Source organism: Staurois parvus, unplaced genomic scaffold (assembly GCF_062004578.1).
Source record: "Staurois parvus isolate SC_StPar_1 unplaced genomic scaffold, SC_StPar_1.0 ptg000171l, whole genome shotgun sequence".
NCBI lineage: Eukaryota > Metazoa > Chordata > Amphibia > Anura > Ranidae > Staurois > Staurois parvus.
The window spans coordinates 1,264,325-1,283,680 of NW_028317967.1; the positions used below are offsets into that span (position 1 = coordinate 1,264,325).

Below are 19,356 nucleotides of genomic sequence, written 5' to 3' on the forward strand. Positions count from 1 at the left end.
GGCTAAAATCATAATTACTCCCATCATTTACCTGCATATTCTTTCACTTTGACATTCCCAGCACTGGGGTGAACCATATCAACACTCATTTCAAAACTTTGCAATGCTTTGTTTTAATTTCCAGATTGCACGATTTATAAGTATGTTGCTAAGTGGCAGGTAAGGTACTATCTCTTGGCACCCTTGCCACATCCAACAGGGAACAGGTGGAAAGAGACAGACAACATACTTCCGCTGCAGTTGGATTATCTATGGGATGGGTGTGGCAAACATCCAGAGCTGCTGCTATGCCCGGTTCCCTGACATATCCAGTCCTTATAGCCAATCCCTATCCCACAGTTAAAGATCTGACTTTGCTTACATATTAACATTCCAGGAACTATTCTTCTTGTAAACACGCTGTGGATACAGTTACGGATGTCCCTATCAATGCACAGGAGGGAGCAGACCAGACACCCATTTTCTGTGTGAAGTCATTATTGACATATTAGCATGCCATGGGTTTTATAGATCTGGGGCACTCTGGAAGAAAACTGAAGTCTCCTGCAGGTATCTCAAAGTACACAATCGAAGGTCCTGCTGAAACATGAAAATTATCCTAAATCCAAAGGGTTTTTTACCTTAAAGTGATACTAAAAGTTAGATTGTTTTTTTTAAAATAACAAACATGTTATACCTACTCTGTGCAGTGGTTTTGCACAGAGAAGCCCTGCTCCTCCTCTTCTCAAGTTCCCCTCTGGTGTTCCTGGCTCCTCCCTCTTGACCAGGTCCTCCAACACCAAGCTGCTTGCTTTGGGGGCATTGTTGCGTGCTCGCTCCCGAGCATCCATAAGACACATAGAGCTGTGGCTTGGCTCCACCCCTAACTCTTTCCTCACTGGCTGTGATTTACAGCATTGGCTTCCACTGCTGTGTATCAGCCAATGAGGAGAGAGACCCAGGACAGCCGAGGTTCCCATGCACATCGTTGGATCGACAGGCGGCTCAGGTGAGTATGGGGGGTGGTTGTTGTGAGAGCAGCACACAGAAGGATTTTTACTTTCATGCGTTGAATGCATGAAGGTAAAATACCTTCAGCTTTTATGACCACTTTAATGCATTACCTGCATTAAAGTAAAAAAACCCTTCCACTTGTTGTTTTCCCCCCTAACCCCCTCACTGTATTGATCCAGCCTGTCTCTCTCCCTGGTCATTGGTCTCTCTCCATGCTCTCACAAGTACAGAGGCAGCACTGGGAGCCATTGGCTTTTGCTGCTGTCAATCAAACCCTGTGAGGAGGGAGTGGGTACATGACCAAGCCATGCTGTTTGTTTGTACACACGGCCTGGCTCGGGAGCATGCCTGCATATGTGCCCCCATAGCAAACGGCTTGCTATGGGGACACATGGAAAAATAGTAAATGGAGAATGGAAAAGAGGAGTAGAGAGTGCCGGCGGGGGGGCCCCAGAAAAGGAGATATGGCAGATGCCATACCTGTAGGCCATTTTTGTCCCCCATGCAGTCTGACTAAAATACTTTATTTTATATAGCCTTACTTCCTGTCTCTCTCTCCTAGCATTGGAGGAAAGACAGTGCTTTCTGTTTCAAATGCCGCACATGGGTGGTGTGCGCTCTCTCTGCCAGCAGTGGCTTAGCTCCGTGTAGCTGTGATAGTGGAGAGAGCATGAATTGTACATGCGCAGTTTTTGAAAAAGCAAGCACATTCTCTCCATCAATGCTTTGGGTGAACGCCAAGGGCTGCTGTGTCCTGCAATTAATCCAGAAAGTAAGGATGTAAACAATAAAGTCTTTCAGCCACACTTCATAAGGGGCAGAAACAACCTACGGGTATAGCATCTGCATATTTAAAATGAAAAAGAATTCTGAGTGCTTTTAAAACTACTGTATGGGCCAGTTTCTCTAAAAGGTGAGCTTAGTGTTTAAGCATATAAAACGGTTACAAATTTTAAAGGGGGAAAAATCTATACATTTCCATAAATTAACATATTTTGAATATGCTGCTGATTTCCTAGAGGCAAAGTGAAAGATGATTACGCTTCTCATCTATATGCTTTGGTTGATGCCATCTGGGCATTTTTAATGTCTGTGATGTCTGTTATTTTCTAGTTAGTTACCCATTGTTCATGGGCTAATAGGCAAATGTAGAATGCAGAATGGACATTGAACAAGTCTACCTCTGTACTGGTGTCTCTTTTGTTAGAAAAGCAGACAAATAATTCAGGTGACTGATAGGCAGCCCAGCAATATAAAGTCCAGAACAATATACTCAAAGAGATGCTGGGAACGTTTACAATTGCAAGTGTAGTCAAAACATAAAACAAGCTCAAAAGCTCTGGCAAGTTAGCTCTCATGCAGCAAAGCTTCCCTTGATGGGTACTCAGCTGTAACTCAAACCATAGAAATACTAGATTGCATCACAAAGAAAATGTGCAGAAAAGTAATGAAGAATCAAGCTGCTTAAATAGAAATAATTGGCTACTAGAACAAATACTAAAAAAGTATTAAAACACGTTAGGAGACCGCTGAAATAAAACTAATTGACTCTTAGAATCATTTAAGAAAAATTAGAGACAATGCTGCTGATATAAAACCAATACAACCATATAACTACTAAAATGAGCACTAATAAAACTACTAAAGGTGGCCAAGCGTGGATTGAAATATGGCCAGTTCAGCAGGGACCGGACAAATTTTGATCCACGTATCAGCAGGGTGGTTATATAGAAAGTGTTATACCGATAAACTTCTGTACAACTGCCCAACAGCGCTGCTCAATGTATTCTACTAGCAGGGAAGAGTCCCTGCTGTCAGAATAGAAAGGCTTAGTGGGGAGGATTCCCCCATCCACCTCAAATGTGTGGATGCAGGAATTGAGTCACTTTTTTTTCTTCAGCCCGCAGGTGGGACGAAAACAAATGAATTGTCTGTGAGCTGCCTAAGAGGCCAAACTTCTAAAATATGACTAAATAACTTCTGTTGAAATAAATAAAAAATGCTAAGAACCAAACCCCTGCAATAAGACTAGTAAACTAATGGAAAAGATGAAAAAGGAAACTAGGAAGCCAAATTGTTTTAAAAAGACTTATTGGCTATTAAATCATGCAAAGTGCTATGAAAGCTGTTGCATTAAAACTTATTAGCCACTGGGGAAAAAACTAAGAAGCAAAGCTGATGAACTAAGACTAATTAGCAGGCTGCTGGACTAGTGCGAATTAGCTATTGGAATAAGTGCTAGAATATAAGTGCTAAACAAGCATTAGAAAACAGAATAGCTGAAATAAAACTATTTGACAATTCTATTTCAGCTTGTCTGCATATACAGTTGTGGCCAAAATTATTCAACCCCCACTGAAATTGAGTGTTTTGGCCAGTTTGACATTGCTTTTGATCATTCAGTCATCTTGCTTACATTTACATTAAAGAGGCACTTGTAGGTCAGACAAATATAACATAACAGTTATAATGAAATAACCACAAATGTCTTTTCTGTGCTCACAGCATTATCAGTTTTATTCAACCCCCAAGTGACATTCAATCTTAGTACTTAGTACAGCATCCTTTTACAGTTATAACAGCTTTTAAACGTGAAGCATAGCTTGACACAAGTGTCTTGCAGCGATCTACGGGTATCTTCGCCCATTCTTCATGGGCAAAGGCCTCCAGTTCAGTCACATTCTTAGGCTTGCGCACTGCAACTGCTTTCTTTAAGTCCCACCAGAGGTTCTCAATCGGATTTAAGTCTGGTGACTGCGATGGCCACTCCAAAATGTTCCAGCCTTTCCTCTGCAACCATGCTCTAGTGGACTTGGAGGTATGCTTGGGATCATTGTCCTGTTGAAAGGTCCAACGTCTCCCAAGCCTCAGGTGTGTGACGGACTGCATCACGTTTCCATCCAATATCTCCTGGTACTGAAGAGAATTCATGGTACCTTGCACACGCTGAAGCTTCCCTGTACCTGCAGAAGCAAAACAGCCCCAAAGCATGATTGACCCTCCACCATGCTTCACAGTAGGCAAGGTGTTCTTTTCATCATAGGCCTTGTTCTTCCTCCTCCAAACATAGCGTTGATCCATGGGCCCAAACAGTTCTAATTTTGTTTCATCAGTCCACAGAACACTATCCCACAACTTTTGTGGTTTGTCCACATGGCTTTTGGCATACTGCAGTCGACTCTTCTTATTCTTTGGAGACAGCAAGGGGGTACGCCTGGGAGTTCTGGCACGGAGGCCTTCATTACGCAGTGTGCGTCTTATTGTCTGGGCTGAAACTTCTGTACCCACATCTGACAAATCTTTTCTCAGTTCCTCAGCAGTCACACGGGGACTTCTCTCCACTCTACGCTTCAGGTAGCGCACAGCAGTCGAAGTCAGCATCTTCTTTCTGCCACGACCAGGTAGCGTTTCAACAGTGCCCTTTGCCTTGAATTTGCGAATGATGCTTCCTAAGGTGTCTCTTGGTATGTTTAACATCTTTGCAATCTTCTTATAGCCATTGCCCTTCCTGTGAAGAGAAATCACCTCTTCTCTTGTCTTCCTGGACCATTCTCTTGCCTTCACCATGTTTGTAACCACACCAGTAAATGTCTAGAAGGAGCTGAGTATCACAGTCATTTTAAAGCTGCCTAATTGGTGCTTATTATGCTTGATTGCTGCTCGGTGACATCCACAGGTGTTTTCAATACCTGATGGAAAGCACCTGTATGAACCTCTGTTCTTCAGAGTGGTAGTCTTTAAGGGGTTGAATAATTGTGGCAATGAAGAAACCACATAAGAACCATTTACTACTGTATTACATAAACAATTGATGTCATTTTAGTTGCATTTGGGTAGTTACAACGTCCTTGTAGGATTTGATTCTGAATACAATTCCAAATGTACACTATAGTCCCTAAACCCCTTTACAGCATTGGGGGTTGAATAATTTTGGCCACAACTGTAGAGGAGAGCGGAAGCTGCAGGCACTATAGGCCTAACAGGACTGGTTCTAGTAGTTGAACACCTGGATCATATAGAGTATATAGACACTCTTAAGGGATGCTGCTGATGTATGGTTAGATCAGCTATTCACAACAGGTTTCTGTAGAACCCTTGGATTCCTCCCAGAGTGGCTTAGGGTTCCTTTTAGCTGTGACTAACTGGCTTCCCATTTGATGGTGCCTGCATGGATCCAGGTCCAACATCATTGGCAGTGCCAGCAACATGACTGCAAGGGACTCATTCTGGCCACCACTGTAAGGGGGGCATTCTTCCCACTTACCACCATCAATGTTAGATGCATTTTCCCAGTGACCCCTTATAGAATAATCTTACAAGAGTTCCCAGAGACCTGATTATTTCAATCATGTCAAGGTTTCCTCTGGGGTAAAAGGGTTGAGAAAGGCTGTGTCAAAGAATGGCACTGGAACCATAAACCTTTTGTATTCATATTGTTATGTTATGAGCATGGTTTGTGTCTTCACTTACAGTGTGCGTGCAATGGTTTCAACTATGAGAAGATTGCACAAGAAGGACCAGCAACTAAAACACTTGAAATGTTCTTCTCTGGTTACCCCGAAATGGTTGGACTGTCTTATTTTCCGAATCTTACAAACCTGACATTAGTTGGACAAAATATAGAAAACATCGCTGGTCTAGAATCATGTCCACTGCTTCAGAAACTTTGGATTACAGAGTGTCATTTAACAGTAAGTGAAAGAAGAACAGAGCTCATTAAACTGCTGTTGGAATCAATAAACATATGCATATCTCCTTTGTAATGAAAGGTTAGCTAACCTGAAAATTACCAGCTATGAAATATCTGACACCCTCAGAAACCAGTGGCGCACACACCCAGTGCATTATCCAAGGTTTATTCAAAGGGATAAAAGATAAAAAACATACTCACAGACGAAGCATGTATCTAAAAAGCATTTGCATTATGAAGATGGCCACAACGGCAAGCAAGGTGTTCCAACTTTCAATCCGGTCAAATGGCTGACACGTTTCAGGGACGAGTCCCTTTCCTCAGAGCTGCTGACCAACCTGTATGAAGGTCAAGCGGTAAATAACCATAGCTAAATGCCTTGGGAGCAGACCTCCACCTCCTCTCCTAGTTAAAGGGCGAGGAGTTGGGGGCTATTTAAAGTGCAATATTTGGTAATTCATATAAATTATATACAGTCATGGCCGAAATTGTTGGCACCCTTGATATTTCTCCAGGAAATCATGTATTTCTCACGAAACGTATTGCATTAACACATGTTTTGCTATACACATGTTTATTCCCTTTGTGTGTATTGGGACAAAACAAAAAAAGGGAGGAAAGAAAGCAAATTCGACATAATGTCACACAAACCTCCAAAAATGGGCTGGACAAAAGTATTGGCACCCTTTCACAACTGCGGATAAATAAGAATGTTACAAGCATGTGATGCTCCTGTAAACTCACCTGGGGCAAGTAACAGGTGTGGGCAATATAGAAATCACACCTGAAAGCAGATAAAAAGGAGAGACGTTCACTTAACCTTTGCATTGTGTGTCTGTCTGTGCCACACTAAGCATGGACAACAGAAAGAGGAGACGAGAACTGTCTGAGGACCTGAGAACCAAAATTGTGGCAAAATATCAACAATCTCAAGGTTACAAGTCCATCTCCAGAGAACTAGATTTGCCTTTGTCCACAGTGCGCAACATTATCAAGAAGTTTGCAACCCATGGCACTGTAGCTAATCTCCCTGGTCGTGGACGGATGAGGAAAATTGATGAAAGATTGCAACGCAGAATAGTCCGGATGGTGGATAAGCAGCCCCAAACATGTTCCAAAGACATTCAAGCTGTCCTGCAGGCTCAGGGAGCATCAGTGTCAGCGCGAACTATCCGTCGACATTTAAATGAAATGAAACGCTATGGCAGGAGACCCAGGAGGACCCCACTGCTGACACAGAGACATAAAAAAGCAAGACTACAGTTTGCCAAAATGTACTTGAGTAAGCCAAAAGCCTTCTGGGAAAACGTCTTGTGGACAGATGAGACCAAGATAGAGCTTTTCGGTAAAGCACATCATTCTACTGTTTACCGAAAACGGAATGAGGCCTACAAAGAACAAAACACAGTACCTACGGTAAAATATGGTGGAGGTTCAATGATGTTTTGGGGTTGTTTTGCTGCCTCTGGCACTGGGTGCCTTGACTGTGTGCAAGGCATCATGAAATCTGAGGATTACCAAAGGATTTTGGGTCGCACTGTAGGGCCCAGTGTCAGAAAGCTGGGTTTGCGTCCAAGATCCTGGGTCTTCCAGCAGGACAATGACCCCAAACATACGTCAAAAAGCACTCAGAAATGGATGGCAAAGAAGCGCTGGAGAGTTCTGAAGTGGCCAGCAATGAGCCCAGATCTAAATCCCATTGAACACCTGTGGAGAGATCTTAAAATTGCTGTTGGGAAAAGGTGTCCTTCCAATAAGAGAGACCTGGAGCTGTTTGCAAAGGAAGAGTGGTCCAAAATTCCGGGTGAGAGGTGTCAGAAGCTTATTGATGGTTATAGGAAGCGACTGATTTCAGTTATGTTTTCCAAAGGGTGTGCAACCAAATATTAAGTTAAGGGTGCCAATACTTTTGTCCAGCCCATTTTTGGGGTTTTGTGTGACATTATGTCATATTTGCTTTTCTGCCTCTGTTTTATATTTGTTCCAATACATACAAAGGGAATAAACATGTGTATAGCAAAACATGTGTTAATGCAATACCTTTTTTGTGTGAAATACTTGATTTTCAGGAAAAATATCAAGGGTGCCAACAATTTCGGCCATGACTGTATATATATATATATATATATATATATATATATATATATACAGTCAGGTCCATAAATATTGGGACATCGACACAATTCTAACATTTTTGGCTCTATACACCACAATAATGGATTTGAAATGAAACAAACAAGATGTGCTTTAACTGCAGACTGTCAGCTTTAATTTGAGGGTATTTACATCCAAATCAGGTGAACGGTGTAGGAATTACAACAGTTTGCATATGTGCCTCCCACTTGTTAAGGAACCAAAAGTAATGGGACAATTGGCTTCTCAGCTGTTCCATGGCCAGGTGTGTGTTATTCCTTCATTATCCCAATTACAATGAGCAGATAAAAGGTCCAGAGTTCATTTCAAGTGTGCTATTTGCATTTGGAATCTGTTGCTGTCAACTCTCAAGATGAGATCCAAAGAGCTGTCACTATCAGTGAAGCAAGCCATCATTAGGCTGAAAAAACAAAACAAACCCATCAGAGAGATAGCAAAAACATTAGGCGTGGCCAAAACAACTGTTTGGAACATTCTTAAAAAGAAGGAACGCACCGGTGAGCTCAGCAACACCAAAAGACCCGGAAGACCACGGAAAACAACTGTGGTGGATGACCGAAGAATTCTTTCCCTGGTGAAGAAAACACCATTCACAACAGTTGGCCAGATCAAGAACACCCTCCAGGAGGTAGGTGTATGTGTGTCAAAGTCACCAATCAAGAGAAGACTTCACCAGAGTGAATACAGAGGGTTCACCACAAGATGGAAACCATTGGTGAGCCTCAAAAACAGGAAGGCCAGATTAGAGTTTGCCAAACGACATCTAAAAAAGCCTTCACAGTTCTGGAACAACATCCTATGGACAGATGAGACCGAGATCAACTTGTACCAGAGTGATGGGAAGAGAAGAGTATGGAGAAGGAAAGGAACTGCTCATGATCCTAAGCATACCACCTCATCAGTGAAGCATGGTGGTGGTAGTGTCATGGCGTGGGCATGTATGGCTGCCAATGGAACTGGTTCTCTTGTATTTATTGATGATGTGACTGCTGACAAAAGCAGCAGGATGAATTCTGAAGTGTTTCGGGCAATATTATCTGCTCATATTCAGCCAAATGCTTCACAACTCATTGGATGCTTCACAGTGCAGATGGACAATGACCCAAAGCAGACTGCAAAAGCAACCAAAGAGTTTTTTAAAGGGAAAGAAGTGGAATGTTATGCAATGGCCAAGTCAATCACCTGACCTGAATCCGATTGAGCATGCATTTCACTTGCTGAAGACAAAACTGAAGGGAAAATGCCCCAAGAACAAGCAGGAACTGAAGACAGTTGCAGTAGAGGCCTGGCAGAGCATCACAAGGGATGAAACCCAGCGTCTGGTGATGTCTATGCGTTCCAGTCTTCAGGCTGTAATTGACTGCAAAGGATTTGCAACCAAGTATTAAAAAGTGAAAGTTTGATTTATGATTATCATTCTGTCCCATTACTTTTGGTCCCTTAACAAGTGGGAGGCACATATGCAAACTGTTGTAATTCCTACACCATTCACCTGATTTTGATGTAAATACCCTCAAATTAAAGCTGACAGTCTGCAGTTAAAGCACATCTTGTTCGTTTGATTTCAAATCCATTGTGGTGGTGTATAGAGCCAAAAATGTTAGAATTGTGTCCATGTCCCAATATTTATGGACCTGACTGTATATATATATATATATATATATATATATATATATATATATATACACACACACACACACATACACATACATACATACATACATACATACACTAAAAGGAAAAGCAAATAAAGAAATAAATGCATCATTTGCAAATATATATAAAATATAAGTAATTAAAAATAATAGTAGTAATACTGACAACATTAATAAAAATAGAGGTAAAAATAATATTGGTAGAGGTAAAAATAATATAATACAAGTGAAGATCATAAGACGTGGTGATTTGCAGTTAAAAAATATATCGTATGTGGCTGCAGACTATATATATTGATAGCATAAAATTAAAAATATAAAAAAAAAAATTATAGTAAAAATAGTAAAAGGCTGTAAAAAATTATTATAACAATTATCATTCTCATAATGTTTATGGGAAGAAAAAAAAATTAAATAAAGACATAATTAAATTAATTGAATTAATTGCATTAATAAATAAAAAACATGGAAAGTTTGTATGTGGGTGAATACATGACCCTAAGGTGGCAGTGAACTGGCAAAATGGATTAAATAAATGAGTGTAGTGTAGGTACCTCTAGGACTGGTCCAGATGTGTAGTGGATATGGTGGAGTGACGGTAGGAGCCTTGCTGCTGATGCCTGAGTGGGATGTGTGTGCTTATGTACTGGGGGAGAAATGGCCGCTGGAACGCACGCCAACGTGGTTGTGCGCTCCTGGGCCAAGAGGAAGGGACATGGGGAAGACTTCACTTCCGGCATCCCTGGGACAGACCATCAGACTTCATCTCCCTCTTCAATTAATTAATTCTTTATTTTTTTTTTTCTTCCCATAAACATTATGAGAATGATAATTGTTATAATAATAATTTTTTACAGTGTTTTACTATTTTTACTATAATTTTTTTTATTTAATATTTTTAATTGTATGCTATCAATATATATAACCTGCAGCCACATACGATACATATGATATATTTTTTAACTGCAAATCACCACGTCTTATGATCTTCACTTGTATTATTTTTACCTCTACTAATATTATTTTTACCTCTATTTTTATTAATGTGGTCAGTATAACTACTATTGTTTTAATTACTTTTAATTTATTTATATTTGCAAATGATGCATTCATTTATTTCTTTATTCGCTTTTCCTTTTAGTGTATGTATGTATATATGTTTATATGAATTACCAAACATTGCACTTTAAATAACCCCCTCTAACTCCTCGCCCTTTAACAAGGAGAGGAGGTGGAGGTCTGCTCCCAAGGCATTTTAGCCATGGTTATTTACCGCTTGACCTTCATACAGGCTGGTCAGCAGCTCTGAGGAAAGGGACTCATCCCCAAAACGCGGCAGACATTTGACTGCATTGACAGTTGGAACACCTTGCTTGCCGTTGTGGCCATCTTCGTAATGCAAATGCTTTTTAGATACATGCTTCGTCTGTGAGTATGTTTTTTATCCTTTTATATCTTTGAATAAACCTTGGATAATGCACTAGGTGTGTGCGCCACCTGTGTTTTCTTTATCTAGTGGCTGATCTCCCCATCTGAGGAGGGCTGCACCCCTGAAGCATCTCCTTTGGTTGTTGCTGTCCTGGTTCCCTTGCCTTTCCTTTGGCTGTGCATTTCCTGAGGTGGAGAGTACATACGTTACCCTCAGAAACCATATAAATACATCAGTGGTTCATATAGTGAACTCGGTGTAGAGTTATTCACCTTGAGGTCATCACAGAGGACAAGGGGGCACTCTTTACGTCTGGAGGAAAAGACATTTAATCTCCAAACATGGAAAGGTTTCTTCACAGTGAGAGCTGTGAAAATGTGGAATAGACTCCCTCAAGAGTCGGTTCTGGCCAGCTCAGTGGATTGCTTCAAAAAAAATGCCTGGATTCTTTCTTAGATACACAGAATATAACTGGATACTAACATTTATAGGTAAAGTTGATCCAGGAAATATGTGCCTCTCAGGGGATCAGCAAATTGGATCATGCTTTGCTGTTTTTTTGCCTTCCTCTGGATCAACTGTGGGTACAGGATTATAACTTTTTTTTTTTCTAAATGGTTGAACTGGATGGACTTTTGTCTTTTAACAGCCAGACTAACTATGTAACTATATTTCTGTACCTAACCCTACAAAACCTGATGCTAGTTGCTCGAACAACACAGGGCTGCAAGCTCCTACCTCCCACCATAAGACCCTCACCAGCAGTATGTTAGGGCTTTTAAATGCTCTTGGAATACTGTCTAAAATTGTTTAGGTTAAAGCCCAGGAAAAACAACTAAATACAGATTTGATGTTTATACATTGCATGCGGCTTTGAATGTGACTTCTACCTCTAATAGCTAGGATAGTAGCTGATCTAGTAGTAATGGGAACTTTAGATCTTACAGATCTGTTGACACTGATGCAGCTCTGTGAGCCACGATTTGCGCAGACACGGCAGCCCATTCATTGGGCTGCTGTGCCTCCTGAAATGCAGGGAAAAGGTCCCTGCACCATTTTTGGAATCACAGCCTGCACAGGAACCGCAAGTACAGTGTGGTTCCTGGTGTGGGAGTGATTTCTAGTGCATGTGGCTGGCCATTAGGACTAAGGAACCTGCACACATCTCCTGCATTTTCTGTACAGGTGGTTGCAGCTGCAGGAACAGATGCGGTCCCACAGAGGCAATCACCTGCACAGATGTCAACCTAGCTTCAGACAGAAACGCCTAGACCTGTAACGGTATCAGGGAATTTGGTCCAAGAAAGACAAACAGGTTTAATATGGTTTAATATGTTTTTTGAACACTTGCACAGATTATTCACCTCAAGCTGATATCTTTTACACGTTTAGCTTAAAAAAAAAAAATCCAAAATTCTAAAATGTAATGATCAAGACTGTAAATTGAGAGGAAGGACCTCAAATGTTATACTCTCCACTAAAAGATAAATTGAAGTTGGCACAGATTCACCTCATTAACAAAAGGAAAAATTCACTTTGTAAAGTGAACACTTGTTACTCCTTAACTAAATAAATATCATTATGTCAAATAGTGCAGAGTTTATTACAGATGTGTATATGAAGGCAAATCTGGGTAGTTGTGCCTATGACATGAGGGGCCAAGGCTTAAAGAGTTAGTAAACCCATAACCCTGCATTCACTATATTTCTTCTCCCACAGTACAGAGAACAAGGAAATGCAAATATTTTAGTATATAAAATAGCTAAATACATTTTCTCATCAGCAGGATATAGCAATCTTGTGACTTCTATCAGTGTCCGGCCGAGCAATAGTTAAAGCTTATAAGGAGTTTTCATTCTCCTCTGACTGTCCTATGAGGCTGCATAACCCTGTACCCTCGATATGAACAGTGCCGATTGGCCCTGTGCCGATCACATGCCCCCCCCCCCCCAAAAAAAAAAACCTCTTTTACAATTCACACTAAACTTAGCTTGTGCAGAGTGCCTCCTAGGGCTCTGTACTATTAACAGATGGATTGGGGACTGTGGAAGAAGGGGAGGATCAGAGAAGACAGGATCAAACAGTCTTTTTTCACAATGTGGAGGATTAACCCCTTAGGTTTCACAGTGAGTATAACAAGCATGCTTTACTGAATATACAGATTGATATTACTGTTGTGGATTTAGTAACACTTTAATCTTAAATTGTACCATGAATAGCCAGGATCAAAGGGGGCTCCACATAGACACAGGAATTGAATTGAAAACTAACACAGCTACTTACTGGTGCCTAATTGTCAGAACTTTTATTACCTTATAAATATTTAGACAAGGTTCATTATTAATAAAATTAAATTGACACATTTGTTTCTTATAGAAAATTGAAGGTCTAGAAACGTGCCTTAATTTGAAAAGGCTCTTCCTTTATTATAACAGTATTACGGTCATTGAGTCTTTGGAAAAACTGACCCAGTTAGAAGTACTCTGGCTAAATGATAATCAGATTGAAGTAATAGAGGTAAGTACAAAGATAAAATTTGGCACCTGGGTTTCTCTGTTTACGATGTGTACAGGGGCGGACTGACCATTTGGAAACTCGGGCACTCGGGAGTCCTGGGATTGCCGAGACTCCATTGCCCCATGAGATGCCCCTGGTACCTTTTTCATAGGCTTTTTGAGTTTGGGCAAGGACACAGGGGCCCCATGATCCCCTATTGCCCGGGGGCCCCATGAGTTGTCAGTCCGCCCCTGGATGTGTAGCATCGGTTAAGTCTTTGATTATTTTTTTTCTTTTGGCATTGTTTTATACTAAGACCCTTAAAGAAGACGTACCGCCAAAGCTTTTTTGGCTGTACTTCTCCTGTAGATCTAGAAGTGCAGTTTGTTCTGCATTCCTGTGACCCGTTTTCAGCTGACAGCGGACTGAAGTCCGCTGTCGGCTGACATCACTTAGCCGGTCTATGCTGGGGAAAGATCTCAACATCAAAGTCAGAATCCACCCCAGGGTCTGGAGCGGCACCTGGCTCAGCCTTTCAGCAAGCGCTGAGAGCCAGCTGCTCCCTCCCCCTCTAGAGCCTAGCATTCCAGTGAGCAGGGGGGGGGGGGGGGTTGAACATCCATCTGTGACAGACAGTCCCACTGTCTGCTCAAAGCAGAGAGGAGAACTCCGCAATCAGCGTTCATGTGATTGCTGAATTCTCCCCCTTAGAGCTGGCAGGGGACAGATGCAGCATAGGACTGATGCTGCATCCACCTAGGTAAGTGTAAATAGGGGGGAAAAAAGCCCTCTTTAAGGATTAAATAGGGAAAAAAAGCTTCTCTTTTAAAGGGGTAACTATAGTGCTTGGTGCTGCGTTACAGGAATTTCACAAGGACATTTTTTTCTTTTGTAGTATTTTTATGTCTTTGCAACCTGCCCTCTTGAGCCAAAGATAGTCTGCGGCTGGCTTTTTTTAAGGATTTAATGAAGTATTCCTTTTCTCTAAATAGCAGTATGTGTAGTGGAGAGAAGAGATCACTAAATATGTGATTGATGGTTCAGTTAGATTTTATTCATCACAACAGTATGAACAGATATAAAAATCACTTTTATATGCTGCCAGCAGTGGTCGGCCTCAATGAAAGGGAATCAGTGAAGCCCCCAAAACTCATTTGCTGTTCATTTATACTGTTGTGATTAATGAAATCTATTTGGACCATCAGTCACATTTTGATGCTCCGTTCCCTCCACTACACTTGATTTTGAGGACCTATTTAGCCCCTTCAGATTATAGAGAGTTGCCTGTGATCAATACAAATTGAAATGCCTACCTGTATAAAGGTCCAGCACACCCGAAGTGTTTCTTTATGGCCTGAAAAGGTCTTGGATTATAAAGTCTTTTATCATTATCTAGAGTATGACCTCAAGTACTTAGAGTAGGGGAAACATTTAATGTAGTATCCATTCCTTTCATGCAGAGAAAAACTGGTCACACCAGCTGCACATGCTTACCTTCCCTTTGTTTCACTGGTGTTCTGTTAAAGTGATACTAAAGGCTTATGTTTAAAAAAAATAACAAACATTGTTATGGCTGTCTCAGCCAATGAGGAGAGGGAGTCCTGGGATTGCCGAGACTCCATTGCACATCGCTGGATCGAGAGGGGGCATAAGTGAGTATTAGGGGGGCCTGGAGGGGGTGCTGCACAAAAGGTTTTTTTTTACCTTCACGTATAGAATGCATGACAGTAAAAAACCTTGAGCCTTTACAGCCACTTTAAGCTTCTTGCGGTGACTAGAGGAAGCTAAAGCTGGCCATACAGTAGTAAATCTTTAAATGAACGTTCGTACAAACATTTGTGTAAAAATTTGGATGAAAAATCACAGTGCATTCGACAAATTGATGAATGTCGTTAAAATTTTGTTTGCTTTTAACATTTAGTTTTGAAACAAATGGAGTTTACTGCATGAAAAACACATACACTGTTAAAAATTAATGAATTTGAGAAATTCCATCCTGCTTCTTCAAATTTTCTCATCATGAGCTTGAAATCGAACATCAATTTTCCCCCTCTGATGTTTAGAAAACAAACAAATGCTCTTAAAACAAAGAATTTCAAGCAAAATTCTACTATTGTATAGCCACCTAAGAACATTTTCCATGCTTCCATATGACAGCCAAGCAGCCAATCACCAAGCATCTGGTGGGAGGGGAGTGAGAATTTTTGGTGTTTGTCTTCACTTCCAAGATGAATATTCTGTTATAGTGAATTTTCTTTGCCCTGTATTGGCAAAGCACAGATTCACTTTAAGCATTTAAAAATATATATATTTTTCAATGGTTTCTTAAACAATCTTAGCTTGGAGGGTTGACAAAAGGGCATTTTTCCTGGTTTTCTAAATAATATCCCATAATGGCATTAAAAGACAGCTGATAATGATGCTGTATTGTACAACGTATCTTAGGAGTTACATAATAGGAGTGGTTGTCACCTCTGTGCATTTATTCCTCACTGGAGTCATGAACAATGCTCTGCACATTGATGTCTGCTTATAATAAAAAGATTACTTGCACTGCCTCATGTTATTTGCCAGTATTTAATTAGCAGAATAAAAGCTGATGTTGTTTTCTAGGGACTGGAAACTCTACAGAATTTAAAGGAGCTTAATCTGGCTGGGAACTTAATACACTCTGTAGGTATGTAAATATAAACTAAACTGTGCTCTGTATTCTTTTCAATCACGTTTCTAGTGATAATCATCTAATCCATTTAATCCTACCTCTAGCAGAAGTGTAATTTGGTTTGGAACTGAATTATTAAATGCTATTAGCAGTCTATAAAATCACCCTGGTAAATGTAATTTGTGAAGATGTGTCACACATCTGCTTTCTCATATATTGCTGCCTGTGGCCTCCATGGAAAAGCATATTCCTCACCGATGGTGGCAGGAAAATCTGTCCAATGTTACTGTAATAATGCAAGACATAGTGGTAGACCTTATCTCAAGTATTTGTAATATATAAAAGTTTGACAATGTTGGACAGGTTTTTTTTGGGATTCAGCTTTTGAACTATCTATAATGTTGAGTGTAAATGTAAAGCTTGCATGTTCAAATTAAAGCCTAAGCCAAAAATACATGAAAGAATCATTCACTTTTATATAAAGAAATGGTTCAGATCTTTAAAATGCACCTGTGCCCAGACTATGGACAATACAGATTTTATATATTCTTAGCAAGCAGCACAAAAAACTTTAAAATGCCCTCACTGACTTAGTGCTAGCTCTAGCTGCATGTACTATGAAGTAATTCATCATCAAAAATCCTCAGAGATCAAAACAAAGACTGTCACACATGTGCAGTGTAATTTGAAGCTCAGTTTTCACTTGTAATTGATACAGTAGTTGTTCAATGATTCAGATCAGGTTTACATCAGGATCAGGTCAGATTTACATCAGGATCAGGTCAGGTTTACATGAGAATCAGGAGAGAAAACTGGCCTGAAATCGTGTTCAGAAACTCATGACGTGCAATTCAGAAGCGGTTACCATAGAAGTCAATGAGCCTGTAATCTGCATCTGAACCAGACTGCACTGCTCAGAAATTGGACAGGACTCTTTTAATCTGCACTGAATCCACACCGCCAGTTCACCGGATGTATGTGAACATGCACCCTAGGAAGCAATGTTATATCTCATGTCATGTGGATTGGATGCCGTTCAAACCACATCTAATCCGCATACACTGTATGTGAACCGGCTCTAAAGCACAGTTTCAGTCAGTTTCTAACAGGTTTGAGAAGCCTGATATTTGTTTGCATTAGAAGGCTGGTAAGACTGTTCTCCATAAGAAATGAAGGGGAAAGTAATTGTGATTATAGTGCCTTTGTTGTGAATTTAAAAGATTTTTTCGTTTAAATAACAAACAGGTTTATACTTACCTGCTCTGCGCAATAGTTTTTGCACAGAGCAGCCTCGATCCTTCTTTTCAGGAGTCTCTCACCCAAGCTTCTGGCTTCTCCTCTTCTCAGAGTGCAACCAATGGCCTCCGCTGTTGTCTCTGAGCCAGTGAGAAGGGAGAGAGTCAATAACTCTGTTGCTCTCAGGCACAGTTCTGGATTGAGATCTGGCTCAGGTACGTATTTGGGGGGAGGGGAGGTTAGCAAAACATGAAAGGTTTGTTACCTTAATGCAGAGAATGCATTAAGTTAAAAAAACAAAAAAAGTCTGCCTAAAATACAACCATTTTAATTTCTCCATCCCAGCAAATGTTATGTCTGTTGCTACAGCAGTTGCCAAGCACTCAATTATCCAAAATTATTTGCTTCCTGCACAATTTGTTTTCAGTGTGTGTACAGTTACAGGACCATCCCTTTTTATGTAGCAGATAAAGGAGGATCCTTTTTAACTACAGAACTACTGCTGCAGGGCTGCGCAAAATCACGTGTGTGTATATACGTGATTTTGAATTTCTGGGTTGGGGGACACCATTGGCGGCTACAGCTGTTGATCACCGGGTCCCAGACGGAGATTCCCCGCCGGCACCCAGCGCTTGCCAAGGAACACTGACAGGGGAGAGGTCTGTATGTAAACAATACAGATCTCTCCCCTGTCAGCACCAGCATGCTGCTTTGTATTGCTCTGCATAGCAGAGCAATGCAAAGCAACGTGCTTACACAGGAAAACACCGACAGCACAATTCGTGAACTCTTTGATTGCCCCAGATGTTAATGCCTTTCTGCCCAGTGTCATTAGTACAGTGTCAGTGCTTTTTATTAGCACTGATCACTGTATTAGTGTCACTAGGGATGTCAGTGGCAGTTACTCAGTTCCCCCCCAGTGTCAGAATACCTACCGCAGTCCGTAATTGCCGCCATTACTAGTATTAAAAAAAAAAAATCCAGTATATATAGCACCATTTGTAGATGCTATAACTTTCACGTAAACCAATTAATTTACACGTATTGGGATTTTTTTTTTAGAAAGACGTAGCAGAATACGTTTTGGCCTAAATAATGATAAAATTTGATTTTTACAATTTTTTTACTGGATATGTTTTATAGCAAAAAGTCAAAAATATTGTTTATCTTCTCAAAATTGTCGGTCTTTTTTTGTTTATAGTGCAAAAAATAAAAAACACAGAGGCGATCAAATACCACCGAAAGACATTTGTGGGGAAAAAAAGGACATACATTTCATTGGGGTGCAGCATTGCATGACTGCGCAATTTTCAGTTAAAATAATGCAGCGCCGTATCGCAAAAAATGGCCTGGTCAGGAAGGGGGGTAAATCCTCTGGAGGACAAGAGGTTAAAAGGAACCAATAATAGAAAATTCTGGAGTTTCCATTACTGACTTGTTTTTGAAGGTGCATGCTCCAGAGCAGAGAAAATGTTTTTCTTTGATACTTTTTGAGTCGCTGACCTGGAACAAGCACATGCATATCAGGCATTGGGACATCTAATCCTCTGGCACCCAAGGTGAGGATACCAAAGTGTGCTGCCCCTCATTTTTTTTTTTTTTTAAGTATTTTTAATCAAACTGACAGCTCAGTCTGGCACAGACAGCTGGACAAGACAAGAAAGACTCACACCCCAGATACACCCCCTACAGCACAGCACCCAGGCCAGGTGCCTCTGCTTCCTATGCCTTGATCCAGTCCTGCATTTAATTAGCACAGACTCGCTGTTGCTTATTCCCTCAAGATCATGATGAAGGCCCTGAAACATGCTCTTCTAAGGCCTCATTCACATGCGGTTTTCTGCATGCTTGTCATTTGACACCCATTCATTTGAATCAGCCACCGTATGCATGACGGATGTGTCAAAGTAGGCCACACTCGTTTTTGTAATGCGTGTTTTGGTGTGTTTTTTGCACATTTTTGTGGCACAACAAAACATGCATTGGCAAGCAACTTTTGGGGTTTAAAACCAGCAATGCAAGTGTGTTGTGCATTTTCAGG

At 40.8% G+C, this 19,356-nt stretch overlaps 1 protein-coding gene across 3 annotated transcripts in view; it reads left to right on the plus strand.

The window, feature by feature from the left end:
- LRRC9 (leucine rich repeat containing 9) overlaps positions 1-19,356 on the plus strand; it is a 235,793-nt gene that overhangs the window by 35,692 nt on the left and 180,745 nt on the right. For all 3 annotated transcript variants that reach the window (XM_089676540.1, XM_089676541.1, XM_089676542.1), the window contains exons 4-6: positions 5,466-5,684; positions 13,298-13,438; positions 16,031-16,094. In XM_089676540.1, the coding sequence (XP_089532666.1) occupies positions 5,466-5,684; positions 13,298-13,438; positions 16,031-16,094 (424 nt within the window). The remainder of the gene's footprint in view (positions 1-5,465; positions 5,685-13,297; positions 13,439-16,030; positions 16,095-19,356) is intronic.